Source organism: Maylandia zebra, linkage group LG7 (assembly GCF_041146795.1).
Source record: "Maylandia zebra isolate NMK-2024a linkage group LG7, Mzebra_GT3a, whole genome shotgun sequence".
Taxonomy (NCBI): domain Eukaryota; kingdom Metazoa; phylum Chordata; class Actinopteri; order Cichliformes; family Cichlidae; genus Maylandia; species Maylandia zebra.
The window spans coordinates 56489201-56511177 of NC_135173.1; the positions used below are offsets into that span (position 1 = coordinate 56489201).

A 21977-nucleotide genomic window follows, 5' to 3' on the forward strand; every position below is an offset into this window, starting at 1 on the left:
ACCACCGAGTTGCCCAGCGACTGCCTGGATTTTCAGAGACTTAATATGAAAAGAAGGGATTGGCTTGTAGAAGCTCAGCCACAGCTGATTTCACTTGTAAAGTCCAATACTGCTTTTCTTACACATTTTTTTCCAATGAAAATACTCAGTTCTTTCTGTCTCACAAGGTTAAACTACAGATAAAAATTTAATTGTGCGAACAGAACATATGAAAATAAATGCTTTAAAATGGCTCTGTTAAAAAGATTGCGATAAAATAATTCAATATCAGAAATTTATTTCTATTGAGTAAAGACTGATAAGCAAATTCACTTTACTGTAATGACTGCAGCAGTGAAATAGCTGTTGAAAATATGTCTAAAAGTTTAATCTTCCTGCCACTCAGATTTTTTCCTCTAATGGAAGAAAATAGTTGGATTGTGCTCCTAACAGGAGTCTTGTGGTTTCGAAGTCTCATGGTTTCATGAAAATGCATCCAACTCAAAAAAAAAACACCCATGACATGGTTCTTTTCTCCTCTCCTCTCCTCTTTCCTTCCCTTCCCTTCCCTTCCCCTTCCTTTCCTTTCCTTTCCTTTCCTTTCCTTTCCTTTCCTTTCCTTTCCTTTCCTTTCCTTTCTGTAACTGACAAAACTGCTGTTTGAATTTCACATGACAAGGCCTGATAGTCTGAGATAGATATATTGCCTAAGGATTATCATATGACTCAGGGTTGCCATAAGTACAGGTCTGTACAGGCTTATATTAAACAAGATCAGGAGACAGGGGGAAGGGATTTCTTATGAATGAATGTGTTATTCAATGTGGAATAAGCAACTAGAATTAGAGTGTTCAAATTCAAATTCAAATTTTATTTGTCACACACACAACCATACACAGTATGACATGAGGTGAAATGCTTGTAGCTGTGCAGTGCAATGCCCGACCATTAAATGACAGTGGTTTTACAGTATTTACAATTTACAGGTTATACAAAATTTACAGATTTAACTTAGAAATTTACAGTAAAAAAAAATGTGAAAATAGCAGAAAGAGATTATAAATTATAGGAAGTGTGCATGAAGAAAAACCAGGTGTGTGTGGTGATGTGATGTGTGTGAGAGTCCAGTTATATAGTGATGTGATGTGTGTGGGAGAGTCCTACACCTGGCTCAGGGCCCGAATAGCCTGGGGGAAGAAGCTCCTCATTCTCTCTGTTATGACATTAAATATTTTATCCAGACTATTTTGTTTTGTATGTTAAATTGTATTTTCTTCATTGGGCTGTATTAACTAATTATCTTGTTAAGGAAGACTAATCAATTGAGGAAAAGTATAATGTATTTGCATCTGATTTACAAGATAATAAAGGCTAACTATACAATATATTAAAAATATCTGTGATTAAAGCCTCAACCTTGTTAAACTTATTAAAAACTATTTTCTCCTCAGCACACCTTAAGCTATTTTCTTTTCTCGAACTCCGGAGTGTATTTTTTAGCCCTTCTAAATGTATTTACAGTAAGCTACTATAAAAGGTGGGCGGGGCCTGTTTCCAATTTAGGAGGGGATTTGATGACATGCTTCAGCCAGCGCCCCTGCGCACCACACAATTGAGAACAGGCGCTCTAGCACGAACCAAGAGGAAGCCCCAGACGTCAGTTGAACATGGCGTTGAGCTGGATAGCTGTCAAAAACCTACCTAGGAAAAAAAGCGCTGTAAGGGTCACGGCGTTTTTCTGAAACTCTACTGCGGATTAGTCGTAAATACTGAAGCTATTTTGAACACGTTTATCTGCTTTTCATCCGAGTCTCTTATTTCTGGGACTCAGTGAACGCTGAAGAAAAGGGCGGTAGAGCGGTGTTGACAGCTAAGGTACCGGACTCAGCTAACGTTGATCTCTGTCAGAAAATGTGTTGAAACCTCCTTTGCTAACTAACGTTTACTAGCTGGGAGCTAGCTGTTGATTTTGTGTGTCCTAAGATATTAGTCAGTCGATAAGAGCGCAACATGGTTCTATAAACTGTTGCTCGTTTTTTCTTTCTTTTTTGGTTTTGTTTTGTTTATTTGTTTGTTTTTTCGGGTCCAAGAAACTGGGCTACTATATTGTCATTCCAAACCTAACGTCATATGCCAGGTTTGTGTCCCCGGTGTTAGTGAGATAGGTTACGAAAATGTCAGATAATCAGAGTTGGAACTCCTCCGGTTCTGAGGAAGATATAGAGCCTCGAGAAGAGCCTGGACATCCCATTGGCATCGCCGAGTTCAGCGGATACCTTAGTAAGGTAAGTCACGTTTGAAAGCCTTTTTTATGTATTTATTTTCCTCGCTCAGTCTCGCTGTCATGTCCCGTGGGTCTAAGTGGCACAGCTGTGTCCGTATACGTATCAGGAAAAAATCTGGGTAATGTGGTGACAAATCGTGGTATGTCTCCTTTAGGAAAAGGTTATCCAGTGAATCCGCCCAACAACATTTCCATCAACGTTATAGCTATATCAGACCAGTAATCCCTCTGAAGTAAAAGGAAAGCCCCCAGTGAAACCAGATGACCAGCTTGTGTAATGCACAGGTCTTGTAGCCCTCAAGCTACTAGATGTAACATTTATTTAAAGCCTGTACTGTAAAGCAATTCAACAAAACGTTTGCTTAGTATAACTAGACTAGTATTGTTGTTCAACTGTCCTGATTTTCTTTAGTAAAGGGACTGTTAAGTCTTCTGGTAGACAAAGTCTAATCTCTGTAACCTATTTTGCCATATGGTTTTGCTCATGTGTGTCACCCTTTTTTGGGCAAATTGAGCAAGGTTTTAATTTGTTAAGCTGCTGACAAGCTAATGTGGTAATCTCACTGTACACAGGCTGTCTCTGAACAGATCGCACGCTGACCTGCTAACCAAGCATATTGTGCGATTAAGCAGATCTGTAACCAGATGAGCTCACCTGTTAAATCGAACTAAGCTATACATACGTCATAGGTCTTGAGGTTTAATGAGTCTAAACCTTAGATTAAATTCTATGTGTCAGAATGTTTTTCATGGAAAATTTAAGTTTGTTTTGATTTATTCAGTCCCCTACTGTGAAAATGCTTGCTGTTTTAGTGCAGTCTAATACCACAGAAACTATCTTGTTCAGATGGTACCAAACAGCAGTACAACTGCCAGCATCAGTATCTAGCATTTTGGCTAGATCACTCCTCATGGAGCCAGAACAGCTCAGTCCCATCTTGGGGTATGATCCACAGATCAGTCCATCCCACACATGCACAATTGGACTTAGATGCTTGGTATTTGAATGTTATCCTTGAACAGTTTTTACAGTTTGTGCAGGTAGTCCGCAACAGTGTTAATGCACGTGGTAGCTGTAAAAGTAACATCCTTATTAATGGACCTGAGGTCTCCAAGGAGAGCATTATGCTTCTTAAGCCTGCAGGCCTTTTTCCTAAGTGCATTCGGTAGGTAGCAGTCTCTTCCCCAGGTAAACAGCTCACCTGGCTGTCCTCATGAAGTAAAAGAAAACACAATCTATTAGGGCAAGTCACCTTGTTCAATTGCTCTAGGGTCCAGTTCTGGGTGTTTTGTGGTTGAAAGTGGTCAGCTTGGGCACTTGGCTGAAAAGTAGCCATGAAGTTTTCAGCAGTTTGTGCTACAGTAGCTCTTCAGTAAGGCTGAAATTCAACCTCACATAGATCAGCCATAATGAGCCTTGGGCAACTGGGAACCGAGGTGTTAAAAATTTAATTTTATTACTAAATTGCACATGTGTTTGAACTTTCTTGTCCCCCAGTATAGAAAAGTATTGACGCTGCTAATTTTTATTTTCAGTGGACAAACTACATCCACGGCTGGCAGGACCGTTGGGTTGTGCTGAAAAACAACACACTGAGCTACTACAAGTCTCAGGATGAGACAGAGTATGGCTGCCGGGGTTCCCTCTGTCTTAGCAAAGCTGTTATTACTGTGAGTACTGCATTTGTAATTTACCAGAGGCGACTGATTACTGACCAGCTAAAGTTGTGAAACTTGTGCAAATGTGGTTCTTACAAAACATCTTGCAAGAATGGCTGCTCTTCTAACACTTCACTAAGAACTACATCATGTGACTCTCATTCTTGTGCAACTGTAATTAGGATAGACCAAAAAATACAACTCCAAGCTGTTAGAAGCAGAGATCACCATGCTCATCAGATCTTTCATATAATCCTGTCAGAGAAATTTATGTTCCCACTCTTTCACCTTTCATCTATTCTCACTGGGATCTCGAGGTCAGCTCTTTCTGACAGGCTCTTTCCAAACAGTAACAGGGGAAATGAATAAGTTATCGTTTCTAGGCAGCGCTTTGCTATTAGATCTGTTTGTTCAGCTTTAACCATTCCCAGCACATCTAAAAATTAACTTTTGCTCAGCACTCTCTAGGGAATTAGCTTCTCACTCCAGTGAAAACACCCCATATTTTTGGAAAAATAGCAGGTGATGTCCATTCACAGACAGTTATTGCAGTGTAGTGACAGGCGTGTTACTTACTTAGTGTATGTCATCTATTGAGTAACATGCTTCATTGCATTGAATCAGTTAGCCATATTTACAATCACACCATACTCACCGGTCAAATGTTTACAGTTTTCTGACTTCTTCCTTTTGTCATTTCTGTTATGGGCTCAAAATCAAAATTTTACATTGGAATAGAAACAAACTGAAGGTTAAAAATGTTCCACATAACAAAACATACATGAATGTCATGTCTGCATACTATGGCTGCAACTAAAGATTATTTTGGTAGTTGACTAATGTACCAATTTGAAAATAATCAAACGTATTTTTAAAATTACTCAATAGAACATCAGAACAAAAATGAAATAAATAACATTAAGTAATACAAATTACAGTGCTAGTAGTATTTAAAAAATACTAATGTGCAAATAGAAAAGTAAAAAAATGGCTTCTGTCAATAAGCTTAAATAAAGCTTCAAATCAAATAAAAAAGATTTTATTTTCCAGCCCAAAATAACAAGTTTCCAAAGTTTCCAGATGATTCAGTTCATGAATTCATGAATGCCGTGGACGTGCTCTGGAGTGAGGCTTGCTCTTATCTTTGAGATAATGTTCCCAGCTGCTGATAACAACCCTAAAGATGCTCTGTCATGACTTCAGCCATTTGAGAAGTGCATAAGCCTCTTTACAGGACAAACTTATCTATACACCTGTGCTTAATACTAGTAAAACAGAATTAGAATAGATCAGTACTAGTCACAAATCTTGTTGTATATCATAGTTTCTCAGATGGTGTAGTGTTCAAATATGGTCCAACCCACAAGTTAACGACCTAATGTTAGCTGGAAGAGATTTACTATTCAGAATAAATGCTAATATTATTGTGAAGGGGAAAAAGGAGGGGAAAACTAGTAGCTGCTTCTGTTTAATGGTTCAGTGTCATCAGTTATGCAAACTGCATACATATTATATCTTTATTCCAGAGGGAAGTAACGGAAGTCTATGTTGCACTCCTAATAGATTTTATTCAGGGTAATGACAGTTAAGAGATTTTGCTTAATGCATCATTTCGTGTGTGTGCGTGTGCGCATGTGTTTGAGACTATTTCTCTCTTGGGGTCAGTTTCCATAGTATCAATATTAAGTTTTGGGTAAACCAAACAAGACTCCTCCAATAACTCATCAGCTCATTCGTAGTGTTGGCATTGATTCTTTGGTGGTGTATAAATTATAGTTTGTTATAAATGCTTTGACTATGAGAAATTCTCAAGCAGTGAAACTGATAAAGGCTTACAGTTAAATCTCTGATATTAAAGTATTGTGTGGAAAATGTGGAATTGATAAGGAACTTCTTCTATTATCCTTTAATCACCTGCTAACTTTTATTAGCTCAAGATTTATTTCTGAGTCGGTCTGTTTTCTGTTTGTTGACTTGGTCCTGAACTGTTTTGTCATGTTGTTCCAAGTTGTGGTTATAATGTGATTGTAGGATAAGTGTATCTACAAAGGCTGACATGACCATTGCCATTTTTAGCTCCATGGTCAGTTAATAAGCACACTGGCCTACTTAGACTCTCTCACTGGAACTGGTGAGCAGTAGATGTTTTCGTCTGTATGAGGTAAATGCAAAAATGGATGGTGATATCCTGGGTCTTTCTGCAATGGTATTTATGTCACAATGAACCACTTGAAAGAGTTGGAGAAAAAGAAGAAGTTAAATAGACCAATGCCAGTGAAGCTTTGCAAGGTGCCTTTAGCCAGCAAGTGTGTCTCTTCCTGATAGTGTGTGACTTCCTTCACAGTGAAGAAACATGTGCCTTATTGTGTAAGTAACTAAGAAAATGTTCATGGCATCATTGACTCTTGCTGATTTAGCTTTCCTTTTCCCTTTGACCACTTGGTGAGTCAATGCTTCCTCTACTATGACTGTAAGTGAATCCTGTTTTGGTCCCAGACAGATGCAGAAAAATGTTCCTGGCACTTGGTCTTAGTTCAGTGTTGAAGGAATAAGAACATATTATATTGTTATATTGTGTTGTTATATGTCTGAAGTTCATTTAGGTGGAGAATTAATATATTGTTTAGATTACATTTAGCTCTTTCAAAGTTTAGTAGGGTGTTTCAGGGTTTACTGTGGTTTCACTCCCTCCTCCTTTTTTTTTCTTCTACTGAATTGTTGTGACTTCTTTTCTTGTACTCCTATTCATGCAGTTCGGGAGATTGTGACTGCAGACACGTACACAAGCTAAAAAGAGGTTAGATGGGAGAGGACAGAAGGGGACGCTTTTTGGTGCTTTGTAGGAAGTTTATATTTATAAGAGAATAGAGACAGGGTGGGGCTGTTTTGCCTCATCATTTTCATGACCAAACCATAAATATTTTAGCTGTAAATAAGTTCATAAAATGTAGTTATTTATCTACCGTGCTGGGTGGGAAACTACCAAACAAATAAGATTCATAGACACAGCCACTTGTATAATAGTCTCTGATACTAATTCACACACACACACACATAGATGGATGGATGGATATCTATAGCTAGAGATAGGTGCGTGAATTATAAAGTACAGTAGCAATTCACATAAAGGCAGGGATTGTGGGGGATGCTGCCAGAGGCCTTTGGCAGCAAACACAGGCAAGGAGAACGGCACAATACCCTGAATAAAAAGAATCAAAAGAATCGCTGAAATAATCACTCACTAACACTCCCTCTTAAAGGCATCACTAATGGTCAAAATCTGCTATTTTTCCCAGATAGATTTCTAAATATCTAGGTTAAATAGTGAAAGTAACATTATGAGGCAAAGAGAACTGCATGTTTGATCCAACCTTTATTAGATATTGGCCTTTGAAGATGTAAAAAAAAAAAGTATCGATTTGTCAGGGGACCTTCAGAGCTTTACTGCAGTCACATCTAAAATATCCATCCCTTTGTTTAATGCCTGTTTGTTCTGTCCATGGTCACAGGGGACTAATAAGGTAATGGACTCTGGACAACATGTATTCACTAGGCCTTCATATTCACTTTGATAGTTAATTCATCAAACTGCACAAATAAACTGACACAGAATAAACAATCCATGCACTTTTATTTAATTGTTTTTTTCGTCTGCTTGCCTTTCTCATGTGGCTGTGTTTGTTGTCAGCATGCCATGTCATCTTGTGAAAGAGCATGTCAGAAATGGATTTTTTTTTTTTTTTGTTTCCCTTGGATCCAAGTAACTTCTCAGACTTGGTGCAGGTTCCTATTTGCCATGATTATCTGTTAGTAGGCCAACATCCAGCAACCAGATGTCACCAGAATCCAGATTTATACACTTCCAAGTTTTGTGCATGACTGCAACCAGCTCTCTCACGTGTGTTTCCATAGTTTTAGTATAGTATAGTTGTAGTAGATAAGCAATATTTGTAGTAGTGGGGGAGCTTTTAACAAGTGATTTTTCTCAAAAAGAGTGGTCATTGCTTATATGGAGGTTAATCTCCCTCATTTAGATATATGAAAAATACAAAGACAACAGCTACTTGTGATTTCTGTAGGTTTGAATCCAGTCCTTTGTTTCTTTTAACTGATACAGGGTCAAGGATGCCACATGCTTACTTCCTTCCTTGCATTTATTTCCTCTTCACATGTGTCTCTGTGACAGCTGTTGGTTTTATGTAAGTGCTGCTGGTAACTCCTAAATGAGCGTTTGATTAGGAGGGCATTCAGTATTCACTCAGATGCTGTGGTATTGACATTGAGCATCTGCTCTTGGCCCCAGTGCTGCCCAGATGCCAGGCAATATAGTCAAACCACACTCTTCCAATGAAATCTACTTAAATTCCCTGTAGTGGGCCATTTCTTACTCTGCCAATGGACTCAAGCATTCTGCAGTTAAGCTCAAGCCATCTCGAAGCGTATTAGATCACACAAGAGCAAAGTATGGCCAGTAGACTGTCTTAGACTGGGGTGCTATGTGATAAAATCAAATAAAAATGAAATCCACAGACCAAAAATCATGTTAATGGTGATTTCAACAAATCAATCCGTCTTTGGTTATTTTTAACGGAGAGGTTATTATATGGAAGAGTTGCACATTAAATCTTGTTTTACTGTGAAGAGGGACAATAAAGGAATTCTATCCAGTTCATCTGTCCCTTGGACTGTATGTTTCAGTATCGCACAACATGCCAGACTGCCAGTCTTAGATTGTCCCGGGACATTAATATTCTAGGAACGTGTTGATGCAGAGCTGTATTAGGGTTGAGTCTATCAAGACAAAAGAAGTTTGATTTTTTTTTTTTCACTGGAAAATATTTGACTGCTCTTTGGAAACAAATGAAACTGTCTGCCTTGAGTTCACATTTATAACATAAGTGTATGCACACTAAGTTTCATTCATGACGTGTGCAGTGGTACATATTTGACAATCAGTCCGATATAAACTACTTTAGAAGTTGATGCACCATGTAATCGTTTTATTTAAGTAATCTCTTCATTGTGACGACATGTTTCAACTCATATGTCCCAGTGTGTTGCCCTTTGCTTACTTTACCTTAGTATGAACTATTTCAAAAAAATAAATTGCTCATCCTTGTATTAGACAGTGAGCTCATAATTGCTCGTAAATGTATGTAGCTCTATGTAGCTTGGTTCACAGAATTAAAAAAAATACTTTATAGTAGTGTTAATGTGTTATAGATTAAATGGAGGTTCATAGATTGGAATAATCAATTAAGTAAAATTACAATGTTTGCCCTCACAAGTTGATATTGATTCAGTAACCCAGGAAATCGATAATTGCATTAATTAAACACTAAAACTGTTAACTTCAGTCACTTTTTCTCCCTGGAAAAAAAATCATGGCAATGAAGTCTTTGCAGTGTTGGATCCCCTTATAGCCCTCCATTATAAAGGACTAAATTTGTTATATTTATTGCAAACACAATAAATACAGGTTACAGATGTGTTTATTTATTGTGGCGAGCATACGAAAGTAGAGATTTTTTTTTCTTTCCTTCTATTAAACTGCATTTCTGTTCATTAAGAATTTTCATTTCTCTGTGCCCTCTAACCTCTATCTGTGACTCTTTGAACAAGCCAGGCTTTTACTCATACTACCCTTTGCAATTAGACGTTGAAAGCAGTTTAGCTTTGGGACTTAACTGCAGAAGTGTCTTTTCACAAGGTCTGATGCTACATACGTAAATGCCATCATTACCTCTTCCATTACTGTCACACAAAGTCTGGTTGCATGCAACACCAACACAGTGGATTTGCAGTTCTGACAGTATACTGGAGAGCTATTAGGAGTGTGCTCCATTGTGCAAAAATGCTTTACAAGTTATCTGCCACTGCTCCACCTGTAATACACCATTTTAAAATTGAGACTTCTGTGCCTGTCATGCACTCTTCTTTGTCTTCCATCACTTTGTGATATATAGATTGGTCTAAACTAAAGACAGGCTATTATTAAAGGAAAAGCAGGAACAGATTGCTGCCCACCATGTAACATACAAGGGACAGCAGTTTGCTTTTGGACTGTCTTTTTAATAGCTACTTTCATGGGTGACCACCCCTCACATATGCCTTGCTGTGCTCTCCTAAACAGGAAAGTCAGCTGGTTTTCCTGTTGGATTGAAAAGAACATGAAAGCAAATTCTGAATTTTATGGCTATATCACTACAGATATCAAGTCAGCTTGGTTCCCATAACTGGCCTCATTTACCAGAATCTCACACACTGATTAACCTAGTTTTTGTCCTATATTCTTTTTCTGTGTGTATATTTTTTTTTTCAGCCTCATGAATTTGATGAGTGCCGGCTGGATATGAGTGTAAACGACAGTGTGTGGTACCTCAGAGCTCAGGACCCCGAGCACAGACACCAGTGGATTGAATCGATTGAACTGCACAGGGTAAGTCTTTAATACAGCAGACCATGAACTGGTGTTATCAAAAGAGATCAAATTCTTGTCATATTTAGAGATGTCATCTCATTCAGAGATTTGTAAGTGTGTGTTTATTGTTTGCTTGTGTGTGTGCTTGTATGTATTTCTTAGAGTATCAGAGAAGGGAGGAGAGAGAAGGGAGGAGTCCAGGGAAGAATAATCATCCCTCCACCACTGGTGCGTTTGTTGGCAAGACCAAAGGAGTGTAGGAGCTCTTGTGCATTTGTCTGTAGCACAGTAGTGTTACAGCACGTGTTTCTGTTTGCACAAATTCATATTTATTTATTTTTATCCATAATTGTGTACTCTGTGTGGGCACTTTAATCCTAGACAGTTCTCTACTGGTGCGTAAGGGCTTTTTAACAAAGTAGGTATACATAGCTCAGTTATTCTAACACTGGAGTTAGCTGAGGCTTAGCATGATCCTTTTTCAAACACAGACACTGAACACATAGGTAACTTGCTGAGGAAGCTGTTTGAAGAGCACAACTAAGATTTGTTTCAATCATTTTTGTTGACATTACCCAGATATCTCAGATAACCCATGACTATGCAATCTGTATTTTTTTTTTTTTTTTTTGCTTTGGCATCAGTGGCAGAGTGAATTTATACACTTTTAGAGTAGAAGTTTGTCATTTACATGTTTTAGTGCATGGAGAGCAACAGTGGTAGCCAGCATATTTATTCCATGGATAAAAGACAGTAGTGGCTTTGAGGACACTCTTATGTTTATGCATGTACATCCATATTACTCAATGTATGTCACATGTGTGAATATGTTTTGCATTTTTTGCCACAAAGATAATTCTTTGTGGCATGTGTGATTTAGCATTTATGCCTGTGTTTAAAAAAGGCAAGAAATCACACAAACTAATTTTTAAATAGAGATTTTGTGTGTGACTATTTAAAGGGGCCCTGCTACACTCATTTCAAATGCAATATTCCTTTACCACGCCTTCTGCCTCTCTGCTTACACACATGCTGCTCACACATGGTACTTGATTTTAGGAAATCCCCGCTCTTTACCCTCCTCCTCCCCGTCTTCGATCATCTAAGCACCAGTGACTCGGACAAAGAATAACAAAGAATGAATCTTCAGCATATACAAGCATACCCGGCCTTCCCACCCACAATGAGTCATTGCCTAAAACCCTTCTTCTTAGAAGGCCCCGCTTCCCTGTCTAAACTACATTACTCACAGCACTTAGCAACCAGCGTCTCCAGGGAGACACAACACACTACAAGCTCAGGGATCAGTCATCTTACACTTTGAAAAAGTGACACATCCTAAAATGAAGCAACTCTTGTTCCTAGGATACTGTCAGTGTTTAGATAAACTATGTTTGTTTTAAGTTCTGTATGTTCAGATATATGGCCTAACGTACTGTAATCTAATATATTGTGTCTGCCTTATACAATTATTTTATTATACTTATTCATTATTAGAAAATGATAAAGTCTGTTTCTGCTCAGGCAGAAGGCTTTCTATGAGGACCAGATGTTGCATCTTCTTTTTTCCAAAGAGCATGTTTATATGTATTCAGTGGGGCTGTAATCACCAGGCACACTAAATATTTGTACACCTATTATTTACCCTGCAGCATGCAACCTAATGACCTGTGCATGTGTGTGGGTCTTATTGACAAGGCATCCAACATCTGATACTTTATACTGTGTTAATTTGTATTTTCAGATTTTTATCCTGCCATGGATAGAAACCCTCTACTTGCTTGGATAGTTACTTTTTTGTCATCAAACAGGTTAAAATGTCTTTATATAAACATTTAGCAAGGGCCATTTGTACTGGTTAAGTCAGTGGGGCAGCAGAATGTTGGCTAAAGGGCAAGCAGCAGTGACAGAAATCCATCTGAACACAGGCAGAGCTACTTCTGGTCACTGACCGACAGTAACCCCAAGCTCTTGTGCCTGTCATGTGCGTTTACGTTTCATGCCCTCTGCTGGCTCAACTTGAAACTATCTTTTAAAGGGACAGGTACTGCAGCTCTTGTTTCTCGTCAGTGCAGCTGAACCTTTTCTCTGTGTTGTCATTACTGTCTATTTTGAGGGCCAGTCTATTATGTAAGAGGCAAATTGAACCAGCCTGGCTTACAGGAAGCCAGCTGATATTTCAGTTGTGCTGTCATGGTCACTAAAACCTTGTCACGTGCTGCTGTTGTCATGGTGTCTGAAAAATTGTTGTACCTGCTTGAATGTAATGTGAAAAGAATTTCAGTGTTTACTTACTGTATGTTGTTTTTCAAAGGATGACAACAATTTTTATTAAAAAATTGACAACAATTTTAATTTTAATTTTTATTAAAATTGTTGTCATAGAATAGTAGGACTAATGGTGACTACATCTGAATGCTTTATAAGGAAAAAGCTAAAAAGATACATATTTGTTTTTATAAAGAACTTGGTTAGTGTCTCTGATTTTGCTTAAAGGGGACCTATTAGTGTTGCAATATGCTCATATTAAACATGGCTTAAGTGTCAAACTGATCAGTGTATTTACACATAATTCCCAAGCTTTATGCTCATATCCTAAAAAGTTGATTCTGTTCATCTGGACGTAGTATTTTCAGTGGGAGAAACATGTTGTTGAAGAAGTCACTTGGATGACTTGAGACTAAACAGAAACAGATGAGTCATGAAACGTTTCTCCCACTGAAAACACCACATTAGTACAATATAGTTTATTTATTTATTTTTACAGATTTTTTTAGTCTTTTATAATTAACTGTTGTTTTCTGTATGTGTCTGATGTATTTGTTTGTTTGTTTTCGGTCTTTTTTTTTTTTTTGTCCTCCTGGAATATAGTTGCTTTGCTTTACAGCTCTCCTATTAAATAATTACAATCCATTTTCAAAGGTGTTGTAACAAACTAAATTGTTTACAGTTTGCTGTATTTATTTTTGCAGGCTGATTCTGGTTATGGCTCTGAGTCCAGTCTGCGGAGACATGGCTCCATGCTGTCTCTCACCTCAGCCACCAGTGGCTACTCTGCCACCTCCACATCTTCCTTCAAGGTGAGTTTTCCTGGTACTGTTTACTCGAGCTGAGGAAGTCAGTGGGTACAGTCTTGGATCTGTACACATGAGGGCTCTATTTGTGATGTTTGGTTAGTTGTAGATGCACAGGCTGATCATTTTTGTCTGGTTGCATGTTGATAATGTAAACTAAGGTTTATAGCTAAATCTGTTGTTTCTTCAGAAGGGTCACAGCCTGAGAGAGAAGCTGGCCGAGATGGAGACGTTCAGAGATATCTTGTGCAGGCAGGTGGACACACTCCAGAAATACTTTGATAGCTGTGCAGATGCTGTGTCAAAGGATGAACTGCAGAGGGATAAAAGTAAGAACCACAGCCACCCACACACCTACAAAACCATTGTTTTGGTGATCCAGTTTGGATATATATTTTGTCTTTTTAACATTTGAAAGAGAAAAAAAATTCCACTTGGTCAGAGCGTTTTAAACTTTTTAAATCAACTTTCTTTTTATGTAGCTGGATTTAAATAGTTGATCATTTCAGGCAAAAAAAACCCAAAACAAACATTTTCGTTTTCAGCTTCTCAAAAATGAGGATTTCAGTTTTTTTTTCCCTTGAATGTATTCCCTTCATTTTACCCAAACTTTAGCATTCATATTTTACCTAGAACTGATGATAAATATTTGCTTAGGAGAAACTTGGGCTGGGTCTGGTAAGGAATGTGTTTATGTGGTGTGACTCACCCACCCCTCATACTGTCTTGGCTGGCTGAACATTTGTTCACGGCAGCCTGCACTGGGCACTGTCGTTGACCGCAGTGAATAAAGCTCTGCTTTTGTTCTCCTCACCTCCCTCTCTGCGCCTCTTTGCCTCTCTCACCCTGTTTTCATTCTGAAGATGAAACCGGACCATTGTCATGTTGTGCAGCACAGCAGCGATCTGTCAGTCTGATTTTATCTGTGCTGCAGCTTAAGTTGCAAATGGGCCACTAGGTGCTTTCCTGTTCTGTAGCCCTCACAGGGTCCTGAAAGAAAAGACTTGCCTGTAGCAACACAAATCTGTTTGGTTTTCTTGTGTTTCCCTGAACCTTTCTTATGTTTTTTTCCCCAGTTGTGGAAGATGATGAGGATGACTTTCCCAACACCCGCACAGATGGAGAGTTTCTGCACAACAATAATGGCAGCAAAGAAAAATGTGAGTATTGCGGGCACTCTTTCAGAGAGCCTGTGAACTTGTTTTTAAATGTATTTCTGTCTAGATCACTGAAAAAATACCTAATATCAGGTTGTGATATCACATGTCATTTAGAGTTATCAAAGTTATTTGTTAAAATATTAAAAAATAACTTGTACCAAAAGCTGTTAACTTGCATATAAGAAAGCTCTGAGAAAGGGTAATAGCAGCCAGAGACCAATAGCCAGCATGCTGCAGGTTGTGAGTTGTAAGTTTCTACTTTCAGATCTGTATGATGTCACTGAGAAAGGAAAGCTTTAGTATGGTCATCTCTGCTTTAATTGAGCCCATGTATTGTGAAACCTCTAGTAAGAAGAGGCTTTAGGAAGTCTAAAGCTTGCAAAATAGTTACATTTACACTCAACTTTTTAAGGGGCAAAGCGATAAAGCCTTAAAAATTATGTTTATTTTTCATAGCATTTACTGTACTTCCTCTGCTCCTCTGATTTGCAGCGCTCCAGTCCTTGAATCCCAAAGGAATCAATGGCATAGATTTTAAGGGAGAGGCCATTACATTCAAGGCTACAACAGCTGGAATCTTAGCCACTCTGTCCCACTGCATCGACCTGATGGTGAAGAGAGAGGACAGCTGGCAAAAGAGACTGGATAAGGTTTGTAATCTCTGGCTCAACAGTGTCCAGATGAGTTTCATCTACAATTCTTGCTTCTTCAAATTTAGGCTTATTTTCTGTGTGTAGGAGATGGAAAAGAGAAGAAGAATAGAGGAAAGCTACAAATCAGCCCTCAATGAGTTGAAGAAAAAGTCTCACTTTGGAGGTCCAGATTATGAGGTAATGTGTAAATTTCATTCGCAGTACAATATTAATAATGGCTTATAGGAGAACCTTTCAGTTAATATTCTCATTCTACTGGCAGGAAGGTCCAAACAGCCTCATTAATGAGGATGAATTTTTTGATGCAGTGGAAGCTGCTCTTGACAGACAGGACAAAATAGAAGAACAGGTAATCTAAATATCAGAGTACAGTTTACCATCAACTATTTAGATACACTAATTATACACTTAAACACTGTCAGGTCTGTGATTAAAAACACCTGTTTCTGTTTGTGTTTAGTCTCAAACTGAGAAGACAAGAATACAGAGATCTGACGCCGTTTCTCTTGGAGATGCCTATTCAAGCTCCGGCACACACAGATTCTCCAACAAGGTTGTTAAACCCTTCACTCAGATGTTATTACTTGTCATCATCTGTGGACTCATTGTTTGCCATGATAGATTGTCGAATCCTCAGTAAATATAGATGCCCACTTCTTGAACAGGCATTTGCATTTACTGAGGATTTACTAGCAGCATGAAATGCTAGCTCTGATTTTTATTTGTGTCCGATGTAAGACTTGGTAGTACGCAGAGAAAGCGCAAATGGGCTCTTAATGTTTTGTGAAAGAAATTCTGTGAATTTAAAAAAAACTTTAATGTTCCAGATTCTATCATCTTTAGCATTTAGAGGTTCGATTAATTTTTGTTCACATTTCTCGTTTGACTTTTCAATTTAATTTCCTTCATTTTGCTAAGGTGTGCCTGATTTGTAGATGTAGGCAATCCAGCATTACTACTAGAGAAATGACACAAAGGAAAAACAAGCCTGTGCTCTTTAGTGCAGCAGGCAAATCAACTAATCATCCTCTTAAGAACGGATGGAAACTGGTAAATGGGCTGTGTGGGTTTTCCTGTTACAAACATCGATCATCAATAAGGCAGTTTTGTGGTTTCAGGACACTTTTCTTCATTTCCACTAACAGGGTGCTGTTCTGGAACCTTTTTGAGAACCAGAGCACATTTAGTGAATGTTACATAGCATTTCTAGAGGTTGGGTCCCTTCCTATTGGAAGAAAATCATGGTGGGCAGAATCTGAGAGTGACCTTTAATAATAATTGGTGAACTTGTTGTGGTAGCCCCTCACATATTGTTAAAAAAAAGCTACTCCTTCCTGAACAATACCCAAGTCAGTCGATGTTTTTGCAGACTGAAGGAAGGCACTGTACAGCTGTAATCAGTTTCTATTCATATTAATGATAATGAATTATTTCCAATGTTGATAAATGTTCTAAAAGTAGGAAGTTAATATTTTGTCTTTTAAGACATGGTTTTAAGTTTTTGTCCACATTCGGTTTTTATTAGCCATATATTTACTCTCAATCTTTTCAAACTGATCAGTATCATCTTTTCTTTTCGCTCCTGGCTTTGTGTTGTAGGTGGAGGAGATGGTGCAGAGTCACATGACCTACTCCTTGCAGGATGTTGGTGGAGATGCCAACTGGCAGCTGGTCGTTGAAGAAGGTGAAATGAAGGTATGAGGAAGATCTGAATGTAAAATGGTGCTCGCATGCGCGTTAACTTATTTTGAAAAGGTTATTGTAAACTGAATTTGTTCTTAACGTAACATTTATCTAAACCAGTTTATTGGATGACATGTGTTTAAGCCTCGTTATATTAGAAAAAGTGATTACACATAAATGTGCCTTATGTATCCAGGTATACAGGAGAGAGGTAGAAGAAAATGGGATTGTACTGGATCCGCTGAAGGCCACTCATTCAGTAAAGGGGGTGACTGGTCATGAGGTGTGCCACTACTTTTGGGACACTGCCTACCGCAGTGACTGGGAGAGTAAGTCTGTGAACTTAAAATCAATTCAAGTCTAATTTCAGACAATTGTTGCTGTTGTAGTGGTGTGTTGTAAATATGAAAGTGAACTCTAAATGTTCACTTTCATATTTATTTATTTTTTTATATACTCTTTGATCTGTGATTACAAAGAGAGTGGATATGAGATATGTGTGCTTAAGTGGTCTGTGTTTTCTTATTTGGTGGGTGTATCAGAAGCATTACACTATCAGCAGTGACAAACACCGCCATATTACAAGGAAAAGAGGATCCCAGTTTACAAGAAGCAGCCAATCAAAAGAAAGCTGGTTGAAAGGGAAGGGGGAGAGAAAATGATTTGTTTGAGATTGAGGCTGAACTTGAGGGCTGCGCCAGAGCTCAGTATGAGATAAATAATCCTTATTTTAAACTGAATTGTGCAACACTAGTCCAGTAGACTGTGGAGGTGGAAACGAGTATAATAAACCCTCTTATAAATGTTATATTTAATGGGTTTGATGTAATACTGCTATTTTATTTTATTTTCTTTTTTGCTTCCTTTAGCTACCATTGAAAACTTTAATGTTGTGGAGACGCTGTCGGAAAATGCAGTTATTGTATATCAAACACACAAGGTGAGAGCTACAAGCTGAGTATCAAACACTGTATGCAGTGAAGTACACTGTTTTAAGCTACTTAAATACCTCACCATTGATTAGAGCATGAATCATTCTTATCACATCTGAAACAACAAGAAAGAATTTGTGTTGCAGCGGGTGTGGCCTGCCTCTCAGAGGGATGTGTTATACCTTTCTGCCATGAGGAAAATTATGGCCAGCAATGAGAATGATCCAGACACCTGGCTGGTCTGTAATTTCTCTGTGGATCATGAAAATGCACTGGTGAGCAGTCAAGCCTCCTGAAATCTGACACAGAGCTTCTTCTTTTTAAAAAAATAAATGTGTAATGCTGACACATTTGTTCATTCTCTATCCTATCGCTTTCCACAGCCAACCAGCAGGTGTGTGCGTGCCAAAATCAACATTGCCATGATCTGCCAGACACTCGTCAGTCCACCAGACGGAGATAAAGAGATCAGCAGGGACAACATCCTTTGTAAAATCACCTATGTCGCCAATGGTGTGTGTGTCACTGTTTTAGCCACAGCTGATGTTAGCAGTCAGGGTGCTGTTTAGGTTGTTTAGTGGGTTACTGTTGTTGTTGTCTTTCTGTCTTTTTGGTTATTATTTTTTAAAACAATTCAATCATTAGGGGGAGACTGGTTTGTGGTTGCGCATCGCTGCCGCGAGAGATTGTTCAGTCCTTTTCAGTGGTGTTATCTCCAGAAACTTTAACTTCATTAGATACAGTTTAATTATTTGATCCCCTGCTAAATCTTTAAGTTTGCTCACTTATAAAGGCATGAACAGTCTCATTTTTATGAATCTGGTGTCCATGAATTTTGCATTTTCATCCAAACATTTAAAATCACCATTTGAGTTAGAATTTGAGTTTAACCAAAATAAGTGATTGGTACCTTCATTTAAAACAGCCAATAAATGGAAATTTAAAAAGTAAAGAGATGAAAGAATCACTCTTCAAAGTGTCTTCCCTTTTTGGCAATACATGCTTAGAATGCTACAAAACACAACAATCATCAGATCTGAGTAGAGAAGGGCGTGGTGTAAACAAGTTATCCATGACTTGTACAGTAAAATAATAAGTCCAGTAAGTGCACATAGTAAAAGTGAGGGAAATCGCTTTATGTTTGGTTTGTTTGAAAGAAAAAATATATAGTATTTGCATTAAAAATCCCATATAGGTCGGGCTCTATTTAAAATTGTTAGTTTGTTCATTTACTTTACAGCCTCTGGACATGGCTGAGCACTTGGCAATAGCAGAAAGGAAGAACTCCTTTTTTTAACAGGAACAGAGTTGTGGCTAAGGGAGGAGCAACAATCTGCCTTTTTCATTTTTTAACATCTCATGTGCCAGATTTTTATGCCAACATCTTACTGCTGGGGCTCAGGTTTTTCCCTCTTTAGCATTAAGTAGACTTTCTGCCAGCGGGCCCAAACAAAGAGCCATGCAAACGTAGTGACTTTAAATTGAAAGCTACCTACATATGTTTACTAATTATGGTAGGTTATATCAATGTTTAATGTATGAAAATGGGGTTAACCATGATTCAGTGCTCTTTCTTTACTGTATGCTTGAAGCTGGAAATAATCTTTATGTCGTCTGTGTGCAGTGAATCCAGGAGGCTGGGCTCCTGCCTCTGTGCTCAGGGCCGTGGCTAAGAGGGAGTACCCCAAGTTCCTCAAACGCTTCACCTCTTACGTCCAGGAAAAAACTGCTGGCAAACCCATCTTATTCTGAAGCACACAGGCAAGACATCACACACAAGTGTTCCAATGTTTTGTGTGTGTGTTTTTTACCACTGAATACTTGTTGAATACAAATGCAACAAATCAACACAAAGCATCTCCATTTTTTTCAGTGTTGAAACGCAAGGCCAGAACTTCACCTGAAGCTTTAAGCACACACTGTAAGCAAATTGTCAGCTGCTCTGTTGTCCTCAACAGAATTTATTAAAGTTCCCCTCAAAAAGGGGTTAAAGGGCTCCCACCCTTCCTGATTTCTGAATTCAAATAAAAATATGTTGACCTCAAATAATATAATCTCTGAAATGGGACTTCATTTAGAAAATGATGGCCTGCAGTCATTCAGACTTAAACGATTGTAACCCAGAAAGGATTTCCAAATGTCTCTCTTGAGAGATACCCGGCCAGCTGTGAGGCAGTTAGTTCTTGTCCCTGCAGCAGCACTTAATGCTATCTTTAACGCTATCAGGTTGTCTCTGTTTAGAGAGAACAAATGATATAAATCTATGTTCTGTAAGGTTGTAAAAATAAACAGAAATGTTAGATAATTGAAATTAAATATTCAGCTCTGGTTTGATGTTTATTTTTTCAAATACCTAACTCGTACATTTACAGCTTTCCTTTAAGCTGCTCACATTTCCTAGTAAAACAACATGAATGATTTGAGCCAACTGTAATCTTTTCTAAAGGTTACAGAGGTCCAGAGGGCTGTCATTCACACATGACCCCTATGACATTAAAACTTGATCTGACTTGTGCTCTCTGATGAAGACGCCTCTTTTTGGTTCTGAAGGAGGGACAGGACATCATGTACGTTACCTGTATGGCTTTATAGTTACATCACTGTTAATATGTTGGAGTGTCTTTGAACATATTTCAAGTGTTTCATGAATTGTAATTAGTGACATTAGCATTTTTGCTGAAGATCTGCAAAGCTTTTTTTTTTTTTTTTTTTTTTTTTAACTTGAGCCCAAATGCCTTAGTTTTCCAGCAAACTGTAGATCCAGACTTGGATAAAGAGGGTGCTCTTAGTGCACCCTTTGAAATCACTAGTGAAGTGCCTCATGGCTATGCTCCCCTTGTTAATGTTTAATTAAAGCTTGAATGAACCATGTGATATGTTACAGAAGGCTGGCAGGATGTTTTCACAAGTATTCTGAAGATTTCTGAATCAAATTTGGATTAATTTTACTAGAAGCCATCAACTTTTCTGTCAGTATTTCTGGGATTTGTTACAAAATTAATCGGTTAAAATGTCTTTGTATCATGTATTTTCTGTCTGAAGATGTCGATTGTACATGTACAGGACTGTTAAGTCTATAGAGTTAAGTAAGACTCTGCTTAGCTTAAGTAAAGTTTTTCTTATTAGTGACGCACCAAAATATCGGTACCTCCTGATATTGGCCTTGTTGGCTGATATAGTGACGTCATTTGCCGATATTTTCCCGTTATAGAACGCGGTGTGATGAAGAGATCCATGACTTTAAAATGGGTCGGTTCTTTTTATAATTGTTTGTTTCCCTGGGCAGAAGGGGAATAAATAACCAAAAAGACAAACTGCTGGCACCAACCATTGCTGTTGGCCATATTGTTTTTGGTTCACAAGAAGTGCATCCCTGTTTTGTTTTGTTTTTTTCTAGGAACAGTTTTCATGCAATACACTGCTAAACATTTAAGTAAATGTAAAAATGTAAATGTTAAAAGCCAAGTTCTTTTTGTCAAGCACACAGGATGGATAAAGATTTCTTTTCCCTACAAGCTTCAAATTTAAGATATCAGTATTGTTGCCAGGGTACTTCTTTTTTTCTTTTTTTTTTAAGTTGCATTTTCACCTGTTGAGAGCATAGTGTTTTTTTTTTTTTCTTTGTTTTTCTGGGGTGGTGTCATTGGCAGATTTGTAGCTGTTTCAGGCTTCACTCAAAAGCATTTAATTTTTTTCAAGCTCTTTGCTGAAAAATGTTGGCGATATAAAATGATGCTCAGCCACGCAGCTAAGAGTAACAACACCATGCTGAAGCTCATTCACCTAAAACAGGCATTTGTAATACAGGTTTGTCAAATCCGAATGTAATTTGATTTTTTTTTTTTTTGGTAAATCTGTTTATACTTATGCTGTGGGATCAACTTATAAATGTACTGTGATAACATGGCTCTGCCCTGTTTTTAAAGTGGAATAAATAAGTTTATCCTCCAGTTTGTATTGTTTGGGGTCATTTGTTGCCATTTTTTGTATTTTGTATGTGTATAACATAATTCTGTTGGCTCCATAATGTAGTGGGTTACACATTTGCCTAACAAGTGAAAGAGTCCTGATTTGATTCTTGGAGGAGACACTAAATCCCTTCGGGGTTGTATGATGAAGGGCATCCACTGCA

General features: G+C 38.0%; 1 protein-coding gene across 2 annotated transcripts; it reads left to right on the top strand.

Annotated features, from left to right (window-relative positions):
* Nucleotides 1-1577: 1577 nt before the first annotated feature.
* On the top strand, nt 1578-21795 carry LOC101484839 (ceramide transfer protein). Of its 2 annotated transcripts, none has more exons than XM_023153757.3 (18): nt 1578-2264; nt 3800-3934; nt 10245-10361; nt 10506-10571; nt 13316-13423; nt 13611-13746; nt 14494-14577; nt 15070-15227; nt 15315-15407; nt 15493-15579; nt 15691-15783; nt 16830-16925; nt 17110-17242; nt 17783-17853; nt 17992-18120; nt 18229-18358; nt 19470-19606; nt 19719-21795. In XM_023153757.3, the coding sequence occupies exons 1-17, from the start codon at nt 2154-2156 to the stop codon at nt 19595-19597; spliced, it is 1875 nt and encodes a 624-aa protein (XP_023009525.1). In that variant the 5' UTR covers nt 1578-2153; the 3' UTR covers nt 19598-19606; nt 19719-21795. The 2 variants fall into 2 exon arrangements, with proteins under 2 accessions (XP_023009525.1, XP_004566935.1); XM_004566878.4 differs by having other exon boundaries at nt 1579-2264; nt 13608-13746.
* The last annotated feature ends 182 nt before the right edge of the window (nt 21796-21977 follow it).